General features: G+C 41.2%; 1 protein-coding gene across 1 annotated transcript; it reads left to right on the forward strand.

The window, feature by feature from the left end:
• Nucleotides 1–6,924: 6,924 nt before the first annotated feature.
• On the forward strand, nt 6,925–11,670 carry LOC137355369 (steroidogenic acute regulatory protein-like). The gene is made up of 7 exons (XM_068020362.1): nt 6,925–6,988; nt 7,294–7,410; nt 8,104–8,249; nt 9,822–9,980; nt 10,081–10,265; nt 10,373–10,463; nt 11,560–11,670. The coding sequence occupies exons 1-7, from the start codon at nt 6,925–6,927 to the stop codon at nt 11,668–11,670; spliced, it is 873 nt and encodes a 290-aa protein (XP_067876463.1).
• Nucleotides 11,671–12,078: the final 408 nt, after the last annotated feature.

Below are 12,078 nucleotides of genomic sequence, written 5' to 3' on the forward strand. Positions count from 1 at the left end.
TGCTTGCCCATCACCTCCATCCTTGTTGACCTATATTGGTTCCCAGTCCCAATTCACTAAATTCAGAATCGTTGTATTTGCCTACAAATCCCTTCATGACGTTGCATCATCCTATATCTGAAGGTTCTTCAAGCCCTATATCCCCTCCCATATGCTCAATTCCTCAGTCTCTGGCCTTTTGTGTATGCCATTCTCCCTTCGCCCCAGCACTGGCGGCACAGCCTTCATCCGTTTCATTCTTAATTCTTGGAATTTCCTCCCTAAATCTCGCAAAATTTCTTTCTACCGTTAGAAAGCTCCTCAAAACCAATCTCTCCAGCAAAGTTTTTGGTTTCCCCTCCTAAGTGCTTCAAGCCTTCCTGCCTCATGTCTACTTTCTTTGCTCATACTTCGGCAGTACTTTAGGATGTTTCATTGTATTAAAAGTTAATATGTAAGGTCAAACTGTGCTTGGTGTCTAATCTAGATGTTTGGTATCCTCCTTTTGGTACCAATTCAAAGTTCAACTTAACCATATTGGCAATATAATAACTGGTATTTGTCTCACATCATTTGAAGCTTTTGACAAGGTCCCGCATGGTAGGCTGGTCCAGAAGGTTCAAACACATGGGATCCAGGGTGAGCTAGCAAGTTGGATACAAAATTGGCTTGGTGATAGGAGGCAGAGGGTGGTAGTGGAGGGTTGTTTTTCAGATTAGAGGCCGGTGACCAGTGGTGTGCCGCAGGGATCGGTGCTGGGCCCTCTGTTTGTCATATATATTAATGACTTGGATGTGAATGTAAGGGGCATGATTAGTAAGTTTGCAGATGACACCAAAATTGGTGGTGTAGTGGACAGTGAAGAAGGTTGTCTAAGGTTACAACAGGATATAGATCAACTGGGAAAGTGGACAAGGGAGTGGCAACTGGAATTTAACGCAGACAAGTGTGAAGTGATGCATTTTGGGAAGTTAAACCAGGGCAGGACATATACAGTGAATGGCAGGGCCATGGGGAGTGTTGTTGAGCAAAGAGACCTTGGGGTGCAAGTACATAATTCCCTGAAAGTGGCAACCCATTTAGACAGGGTGTTGAAGAAGGCGTATGGCATGCTTGCCTTCATTGGCCGAGACATTGAGTACAAGAGTTGGGACGTCATGTTACAGTTGTACATGACGTTGGTTAGGCCGCAATTGGAGTACTGTGTGTAGTTCTGGTCGCCGCACTGCAGGAAAGATGTGATTAAGCTAGAGAGGGTGCAGAAAAGATTCACAAGGATGTTGCCTGGTTTGGAGAGCTTGAGTTATAAAGAGAGATTGGATAGGCTGGGTCTGTTTTCCCTGGAGCGAAGGAGGCTGAGAGGGGACATGATAGAGGTATATAAAATTATGAGAGGCATAGATAGGGTAGATAGCCAGAGTCTGTTTCCTATGGTAGGGGTGACTAAAACTAGAGGGCACAGATTTAAGGTGAGAGGGAGGAGGTTTAAAGGGGATCAAAGGGGGAAATCTTTCACACAAAGAATAGTGGGTATCTGGAATGAGCTGCCAGAGGAGATGGTGGAGGCAGGAATAGTATCAACATTTAAGAGGCATCTGGACAGGTACTTGAATGAGCAAGGCATAGAGGGATATGGAATTAATGCATCAAGATGGGATTAGTATAGATTGGCATTCTGGTCGGCATGGACGCGGTGGGCCGAAGGGCCTGTTTCTGTGCTGTACGACTCTATGACTCTAAATAAAATATTAGGCTTAAAGTACTGCTGCATCAGCTATCTTCTGAATTCATGGTTTATTTATGGCATGAACTTATTTTAAAATGATTTATTCTAAATAGGTTTTTCAAATAAAGATTTTAATGAAGATTATTTCTTTATATTGACATACTCCTGTTGAATTCAAAATTCTTAATGCTAGCATAAACCACTTAAATCATTGTAAGGTGTCAGCCTTGGTTCAGTTTGTAGCATCTTAGATCCGGAGTGAGGCAGGAACTCACAACCTACTGAGGTAGAGATGTGAGCATGTAACCAGAGCTGACACATTCAGTGCTGCACAGTCAGGGGTGCCATTTTTCAGATAAGGTGTTAAACCAACTCCCTGTCTGCCTACTCGGTGGTGGAGGGGCATGGGGAAGGTTGTCAAAGATCATATGACACCATTTAAAGAAGCAGGGAAGTTCTCCCTGGTGTCCCGGCCACTATTTATCCCGTAACCAATGCCACTAAAACCGATTATCTGTCATCGTCTCGTTTATCTTTGTGGGAGCTTGCTGTGCGCAAATTAGTTGCTGCACTTCCTACATCCCAACAGCAACTACATTTCAAAAGTACTTCATTGGCTGTAAAGCGCTTTGGAATGTGCTAAGGACATGAAAGGCACTATATAAATCCAAGTCTTCGAAATTTCTTTCATTGGATTGGCTTATTTATATCTGTTTTTTTAAATTGCGATTTGCATTTATCAACTATAATTCAGTGATAAGCAAATATTTGAGAAAGAGGGGGAAAAATAATCAAAAACCTCTCCACTCTGCAAATCTTTTTAGCTGTCAAGTGTGTTCCTAATTCTAACTACACTCAATCAAAGTAATATATTTCTAACTTTTAAAAACCATAGGAATTTGCAGCACTGAAATTGGGCTCCTTGTTTGAACATCCTAAAACTAATTCGATTGCCCTGTGCTCTCTCGACAGCCCTCTTTCTGACTCTGCTTAAAGTATTTATCCACTCTTCCCTTAAAAGAAGCAATGGTCTCTGCCTTAACCACTTGCTGTGCTGAAGTATCCTCGGTTCCAACAACACTCTTCACAAAGTCATTCCTCTGTCTCTGTTTAATGGAGGCATTTACCCATTTCCCTACAACAGTGTCCACACTACAAGAGTACTTCATTGCCTATGAAACACTTCGGAACATTCTGAGGTTGTGAAATGTGCTATATAAATGCATGTCTTTCTATATTTCAAATAAATGAAGAATACCAGATAAACATGTACTGATATCACAAGCTATAATTTCTAGTCTATAATGAAATAGACTTCGTATTACATTTCAATTATTTAAAGATGACTGTTGGAGCTTGGAGAGAACTTTCATAATCCTCATTATCTCATGTGAGCTGCTTCATATCTTTTGAATGAGGTGACCAGCGTTATCTTAAATATCCTCTAAATGAGGGCGAATTTATTCAATTCCAGTCTTGTGTATGTATCTCTCCAGTGTGTTGTGGAGATACTCCAGCTGCTTAACTCTAACTATTTATAAACACCTAGAAGAATGTACAAATAAACAGAAATCCACAACAGGGCCAAGGTGTTCTGAAAGAAGATAGCTTAAAGATCTGGGTCAGCTAGTGATGATGACAGTCCTAACTCCAAACATAGGAAGAGGAGTGCACCTTTCAGCTCCTTGAGCCTGTGTCTTCAGGTTTCTTTATCCCTCCTTTTCAGATGTTTCATCTGCTGTATTTGTTGTAAATTGTCGACATTTGCATCTTTTTCTTTTTAGAGGATTTAAAATATGTTTAAGAATGTGCTGCCAGAAAACCGTAGTCTTTACTGCTCCACTGGGTGCAGTGTGACTGTCCTTAATCACTGTGTATTAGTATGGTGCACTTTCAGTTACTAAATAGGCTGTCCCAACTGATCAAGATTCTGGCACAATGAGTCAGTCTTTGAAGTGCTGTTTTGTCAGGCTGAGGTGAATCAGCGGTTAATTTAATATTGGTTGATACAGCACTGGTTTAGGGAGCAGGAACACTCCCCATTCTTCGATCAGTGGCCTTTAACATCTGCCTGTACTGCTGGAATGGGCCTTGGTTTAAGATATGTCCAAAGAGACAAGGATGTAATGCAGCGCATTGTTGGGTTTGAATATGGCATCTCTCACTAATAAGAGTTTTAGAATTTTTGTTCCAATGTTACTAACACAACAGCATGTCTCATTAATTAGATTTTTTCTCCATCTGTTTTCCTCGTATTTATGTTCCACTGTTTGTTTCACTCAGCTTTCCATATTTGCTTTCTTTTTCAATGCCTTTCTAATCCCCTTCTGTCTTTTGTTCCATTTCTACTCCCACACCAGATCTTTATTTTGTTACGTGTCTCCCAAGTTTTGCAAAAGGCTGGAAAGCTCAGTTAAAACATTTGTTGCTTAACAAATGGCTGTGTCTCAGATACTATCCAACACAATGTGTGATTTTCATTGCAAGGCATTCTTCAATTCCAATTAAATATTGGGAAGACCGAAGCCATTGTCTTCGGTCCCCGCAACAAACTCCATCCCTCTCCCTGAGGCTCAACCAGACTGCTCACAACCTCACCCCGGGATGAGCTTCCGACGTATCCATGTTATTAGTAAGAACACTTATTGCTACCTCTGTAACATTGCTGAGTTCCACCTCTGCCTCAGTTTATCTGCTGCTGAGATGCTCATCCATGTCTTTATTATCTCTAGATTTGACTCTTCCAAAGCTCTCCTGGCCAGCTTCCCATTTTTCACCATCCATAAACTTAAGCTCACCCAAAACATTGCTACTCATGTCCTTATTTGCACCTAGACCTGTGCCTCTGTGTTCACTGACTGACATTGGATCCCAGCTAAGCAATGCCTTGCTTTTAAAATTCTCATCCTTGTTTTCAAACCCCTCCATGGTCTCACTTATCCCAATCTCCTCCAGCCCTACAATGCTCCAGGATATCTGTCCTCCTCTAATTTTGGTCTCTTGCATATCCTCTATTTTAATTGTTCTGCCATTGCTGGCTGTGCCTTCAGCTGCCTGGGCCCTAAGCTCTGGAATTCTGTTGCTAAATGCCTTCACCTGTCTACCTCTCTCCTCCTTTAGGACACTCCTTAAAACCTGCCTCTTTGACCAAGCTTTTGGTCATCTGACCTCATAACTCCTTAAGAGGCTCAGTGTCAACATTTGTTTGATCGTATTCTTGTGAAGTGCCTTGGTTGTTTTACAGTGTTAAAGGTGCTATGTAAATGCAAGTTGTTGTTGATTTAAACAAGTGCTGGGGAAAGCAGATCAGAACATGAGCACTGACAGCAACAACTGCAACACCACCCTCTTGTGGTTGGCACAACATATTGCAAATGATTGACATCTAAAGTTAAAGAAAACATGAAAAATACACAGATGCTGCACAGCGAAGTAATAGTCACAGAAAGCATCTTAAATCAATGAATGATTGTAAAATGATCTGTTCTTTCTTGCTCTGCTCTAACTTTCCTTTGATACACATTTGCAGCTGGGGTGGGGCACTGTGGGTCTGAAGATGAGTTTGATGTTACTCTCCAATTTCTTTCTGTCTAGCCTGCTCTGTCCACCAAAGTCATCCATTTGCTTCCCTCCACCTCTAACTCTTTGTTAGCATCCTTTTTCATCTGTTTTGTTTCTTCCTTCTTTCTTGCTCTTCCCTCTCTCTTTCTTTATCAACATGTTAAATGTCTGCAGGTAAATTTGTGAATTATCTGGGACTTTAATTGAGCCTATACTAGTAAAGAACTAAAGGTTCTAAGGATTCCATTCAATCCTCCCATCCGAATTCCTGTTTTTTTTTCCTGCTGGTGAAAGGATTTTGGAACATTAGATCCAACGGAACTCTGATGGATGACATTGTTATTAGTGATAGATGTGTGAATGTCTCCTCAAATTCTCAGCAATGAGGTGAATCTGCCGTTCATCTGTCTGTTGGTATTGGTGTAAGGAGCAATGCTGACCAGGAGCCAAAAGAATTCCCTGCTCTTCTTCAAATAGTGACCTGGGACCTTTAGAGTTTACCTGCACCACTGGAGGAGGCAAGTGGGGCCTCAGTTTAAGCAAACTTCCAGATAAGCAATTATGTAATACAGGGCATTACAGTGTATAAACAATATGGCATCTATGGAACATCATTTCCATACATTTTCTCCACCATACCATTTTCTAACTCATTGCCTGAACACTCCTTTACTTCAGCTCTCACTGCCAGAAACATACGTTTATCTTTGTCCTTTCTGACACTATTCCACAGGCTGTCCACCCTCTTGGACTGATCTGGAATCTCCAGCAATTAACCACTGATCCAGAGGGCACTGCTGCAAATAACTCAGGATAAAAATCATAGTGGCATTAAAAAAAAGTGTTTCCCTTTCATTTTCTTTGCATATTTTCATTTATTATTGCTAAAAATATTGGGGATTGGAAAAAAAAGGCAGTTTGACACAATTAAAAATCATCCAATCAGGTAATGATTGATGGGGGAAAGTGTTAAATCGTGAAGATGGCCATTTCGGCAATCATTGGTGGAAGTGGGTGGTGGGAGGCACGAGATCCTGCGATGAAACCTCCAGGAATATGCTCAACCAGTGTTTGCTATCCTAGATCAGACCCACAGTGAATTTTCAGCATTTTGTATTTCTATTCCCAAACATTACACAAGCAACATAATTGGATGCAAATTTGGACATTTGAATAGGCTGCTTAGTTTAGAACCAGCTCACTCCAGATGTAGGCGTCACTGACCAGGCCAGCATTTATTGCCCATCCCTAATTGCCCTCGAGAAGGTGGTGGTGAGCTGCCTTCTTGAACTGCTGCAGTCCATGTGGGGTAAGTACACCCAACAGTGCTGTTAGGAAGGGAGTTCAAGGATTTTGACCCACATTTGCTAACACTTGCTACTTTGTCACAAATGAAGAAATGTCTTATGGCCATCAGTGAGTAATTCTTCATTACACAGGACTGTACATTACTCAGGAGGCTATCGCAGAGTGCCCTATGATAGTGTTACATTCATTGCTCCCTCTGCTTCTGTCCTTGAATGCTGTGTTCATCTGGTGGGTATCTATCTGCAGGCTTCTTATCTGAAGTGTTGGCCTTCGCGCAGTGACTATAAAGGCAGAGCAACTGTACAAGTGAGGCATAAGCTCAGCAGGGAGCAGTAAAGTGGCTGAAAAACATGTTACCAGCGACGTTCAAACTGTGCTGTGGAATCTCACATCAGCACTTCAGGAACATGACAGGTAAATGAATGCCCTTTTTAGAACTATTTAAGTATCTTGCAATATGTGTACAGTCTTCTGGTAATTCAAAGTTTTTTTTACACTAAAATGCCAATCATAAAATAATTTGAATTAAAGAATGCAGCAAAGTAGAAATTTTAATGTTAACAAGATTGACGTCTAGGTTACTTTGAATGCAACAGACCATAACTAAGAGGAACAGATGGTAATAACTTATGCAGCTATGCTGTGCGAGGCATTTATACATTTTCTAAGTCAGATTAAAAGGATTAATTTGAACATTTTCAATTTCTTTACTCATACAGGATTGAAAAGAACTGCAGTGGCTGCAGTAGCACATGAACTGAGAAGAATGAAAATAAAAGAACATTTTCTGTCAGGCAACTGGGATAGCCCGGCCCAGAAAAACAAGCTTCACGATGGTACACGTGCAATTTGACATGCTTTCTTTATATTGCTGAGATATTAACTGTAAGAATCCAGTTTTTATTAAGAGTAATTCTTTGGTGTTTACAGCAATAATGTGATGGTAATAAAATGTACAGTTCCTCTAATGATGGTGGCAGTAAGCCACACAGTCCATGGAGATCCTAGTTTTGTGCCTTGGTCATAACCAAGACAGCTGATGTTGGCTTGAGCAGCGGTAGAGGAACAGCTTAGGTCTCCGCCGCTAGAGTGGAGAGGGAGTATGTTTGGCCAGATCACCTGCTTCTGATGGTGGCTGTTTAATAAGCCATAGTTACTGGATTGTTAGATTTTTATTAGGTAAGGGTATAAAAGGTTATGAAACCAAGGCGGGTAGAAGGAATTAAGGCAAAAGTAAAGTACAGTGGATACTGGAAATCTGAAATAAAAACAAAATACTGGAAATGCTTAGCAAGTCTGGTAGCATCTGCAGAGAAAGAAACAGAATTAATACTTCAGGTCAATGACTTTTCATTGGAATTGGGAAAAGTTAGGAGTGTAATAGGTTTTAAGCAAGTGAGAGGGAGGGAGGGAGGGTGGGATAAAGAACTAAAGGGAAGGTTTGTAATGGGGTGAGTGAAAGCAGTGTGTGCTTAAAAAAAAAAGCACTGTTTATCTCACTTTGTGGTATAATTTTGGTTTTAACACAGCTTTTAAGGTAGAAGATGAAAGGCTGGAAATAAACAGGACTCTCAACACAGAAGAACTGTCCTACGTTAAGCAAGGGGAAGCTGCTTTGAAAAAATCTCTGGGCATTTTAAACCAGGATGCTGGATGGACAACAGAAATCAAAATGGTAATTTTCTTCCTGACAATGTAAGAAATAGGAGTAGGAGTAGGCCATACAGCCACCACCAGAAGGGTTTGAGCCACCATTCAATAAGATCATGGCTGAATTTCCCCTATCCCCATAACCCTTAATTCCCAAAAATCTATCGATCTTGGTCTTAAATATATTTATCGACTGAGCATCCACAGCCCTTTCGGGAAAAGAATTCCAAAGATTCACAACCCTCTGAGTGAAGAAAGTGCTCATCTTAGTCTTAAATGTCAAGCCCTTCATCTTGAGACCAGAACCCCTAGTTCTAGACTATCCAGCCAGGGGAAACAGCCTCCCAGCATCTGTCCTGTCAAGCCCTCTCAAGAATTTTATAGGTTTCAACGAGATCGCCTTTCATTCTTCTAAACTCCAGAGAATATAGGCCCATTCTGCTCAATATTTCCTCATTGGACAATCCTCTCATCCCAAGAGTCAATCTAGTGAACATTCATTGCAACCCTCCAAGGCAAGTAAATCCTTCCTTTGGTAAGGAAACCAAATCTGTACACAGTACTCCTGGTATGGTATCATCCAAGCCATTTATAATTGCAGTCAGACTTCCTTATTCTTATACTCCAACCCTTTTGCAATAAAGGCTAGCATAAAATTAGAATTAGAACATTACAGCGCAGTACAGGCCCTTCGGCCCTCGATGTTGCGCCGACCTGTGAAACCATCTGACCTACACTATTCCATTTTTCATTTTCCATACTATTTGTCTTCCTAATTTTTTGCTGTACCTGCATATTAACTTTCCGTGATTTGTGTACAAGGACCCCAAAAGCCTTCTTCATACTAACATTTACTAGTCTCTCATCTTTTACAATATATTATGCCTTTCCATTCTTCCTACCAGAGTGGATAATTTCACACTTCCCCATATTATACTCCATCTGCCACCTTCTTGCCTAATCACTTAACTAGTCTATATTCTCGAGTTTCTTTGCATCCTCCTCCTTATTTTCCCTCTTAGCTTTTGTAGCATCAGCAAACTTGAATATATTACAGTGTTCCTTCATCTAAGTCATTGATATAAATTATAAATAGCTGAGGCCCAAGCAATGATTCTTATAGCACTTCATTAATTAAACCCTGCCATCCTGAAAAATGTCCCTTTTTATTTCTACTGTTTTCTGTCCATTAACCAATCATCAATCCTTGCTAACATATTACCTCCAATCTCATGAGACCCGATCTCCAGCAACTAGAATGAAATTTAGGGCATTATAGTTGTTCCTTGGCCCTAGACTATGACCGATAGAAGCCATCCAGTATTGCTATACCTACTCACTATATAGCGTCCCCTGCTGCATGTGTATCTACGTCAAGTGAGGCCAAGGTCGAGGTCAGCTGTGATGCCTGCAAGGTTGCATAACCTACTGACACTCACTTCCCAGGCTCACAAATGAAGAGTGGCAAGTTAGGTAGGATGCAGGAGGGCAACTAATAACACTAGCCCACTGAGGTGAGCAGGGGACAAAACTGGTAGAGAGTGAAGCTTTTAAGATTTAAGGTTTTAATAAGAAATGCATTTCTCTCTTCTTTCAGGAGAATGGTGACAATGTTGTGAGCAATCTGCTGCCGGGAACTGGAAAGGTCTTCAAATTGGAGGCTGTTCTGGATGCAACTATGGAACATGTCTATAATGAACTTTATGAAAAAGTAGACCAAATGAGCTTGTGGAATCCAAGCGTCAAACACATACATGTAGGTTAACTGGAAATCTTCCTTCTTACACGTACAATACTCATTGGATAGCTTGCCCAGGAACGTAATTTTGACAAATATTTGTTAACATTTCATTCAGGTCCTCCAAAAAATTGGTAAAGAAACCATGGTAACCTATGAAATCATGGGAGACACAGCAGGAAACATCATTGGAACGAGAGACTTTGTGAGCGTGAGGCATTGCTGGAAAGAAGGATCACATTGCTACTTGGCTGGAATAGCTACAGAATCCAAGTCCATGCCACCACAGACAGGCTTTGTAAGGTACGGAACAGCTGCAGAAAATTGTGATTAACTCATTCATGCAGACTTCTATTGCAAATAGCTAAAAAGGTGAAACAATGATTTTTGCCCCTTTTTTGTTCCAACAGAGCTGAAATTGGGCTTTCCTGTATTATCCTACATCCAGCAGGCAACAAGAACAAGACTCAATTTACTTGGCTTCTCAGCATGGATCTTAAGGTTAGTTTGTTACTCTATACTGTGTTTCTACCTCCAGGTTTGTCTTTCACTGCTCCTCCTGTCAGCAGTAACAAATGGTTCAAAATGCACTGGCACAAAGGGCAGCACAGTGGCGCAGTGGTTAGCACCACAGCCTCACAGCTCCAGCGACCCAGGTTTGGTTCTGGGTACTGCCTGTGCGGAGTTTGCAAGTTCTCCCTGTGACCGCGTGGGTTTCCGCCGGTTTCCTCCCACAGCCAAAGATTTGCAGGTTGATAGGTAAATTGGCCATTGTAAATTGCCCCTAGTGTAGGTAGGTGGTAGGAGAATGGTGGGGATGTGGTAGGGAATATGGGATTAATGTAGGATTAGTATAAATGGGTGGTTTTTGGTCAGCACAGACTCAGTGGGCTGAAGGGCCTGTTTCGGTGCTGTATCACTCTATGACTACTTCGGTATTCCACCGAAGCGCCCATTCTTTATATATGAGCCTAGAGAATTAGAAGAAAACCTTCCAAATCCCTGCACCACTGGCTGGGCCTTGCAAACAGCAAACGGCTTGTCAGGAGGTTGCGGGTATTGCACCCACAATTTTCCAATCAGCCTGTTGTGTGCAAATCTCTGCCTATTGATGTGGCGGTCTCAAAAGATTTCACCCTTGGTGTCAATTATTGAACCATGGGCAGCCTCACATCCCAGCCTGATCATGGCTTTCAAGTGCATACAACTTTCTAGTGGGTGTAGCTAGAGCAGCATCTCAGGCTCGTCCCTGGCCAGCGGTAGAAGAAACTGTTTCCAATTGTATCGCCTTCACTGAAATCAATTAACTTAGCACAGTCCAGCGATAAACTCTGGGACCTTCCTGATCTACATGGCTTGGTATCACAGCAAACATTGCATTAAGAACACTGATTCTCAGAGGAACTAACTGCATCGTACCAATTATGTTAAAATCGGTTTGTAATAGTAACTATGAATTAAAATAAAAACTTACTATAATTAAGATCGATAGTTTCTCTTTAAATATTCTACACTTACATGAACATGTCTGTTTTGACATATTCTTGATAAAATGTTAGAACTTCTTACTTAAGATGTATTTGTGTTTTTTCTACAGGGTTGGCTGCCAAAGTCTCTTATCAATCAAGCATTGTCACAGGCACAAGTGGATTTTGCAGAACACTTACGCCAGCAGCTCTCGACTAGTTCGTTCTCTGTATCCTGCTGAATTCGTAGGGAGCAGAAAGAGCAGTGCAAATATGAATGGAATCACTAGGAGGCACCTTAAATTGTTTGGTTAACTGATATGCTGCAACAAAGATATTATTTCATAGCAATGAATCAAGGCTTGGAGGAAAAGTGCCTTTAGGTTTGCTGTGTTATTAGATACTTGAGACAAGTTATTTACATATTCTACAAAATAATTCAAGTGCACATTTGCGAGATGAAGAAAAGAGAATACTTTGTGGAACTCATGCGTCAGATGATACATGCGTCGATTCTGTAGAAGCACAGCCAAATATCGCATTGTGTTTCAGTAGCTGTGTTAATATTTTGGAAGGTGTAAACAGTACTTAAAGTGCAAGGGATGGAAGCAACTGAAGACTGTTAAATACCCTGTAGTGCTGGTGTGATT

Source organism: Heterodontus francisci, chromosome 42, assembly GCF_036365525.1.
Source record: "Heterodontus francisci isolate sHetFra1 chromosome 42, sHetFra1.hap1, whole genome shotgun sequence".
Taxonomy (NCBI): domain Eukaryota; kingdom Metazoa; phylum Chordata; class Chondrichthyes; order Heterodontiformes; family Heterodontidae; genus Heterodontus; species Heterodontus francisci.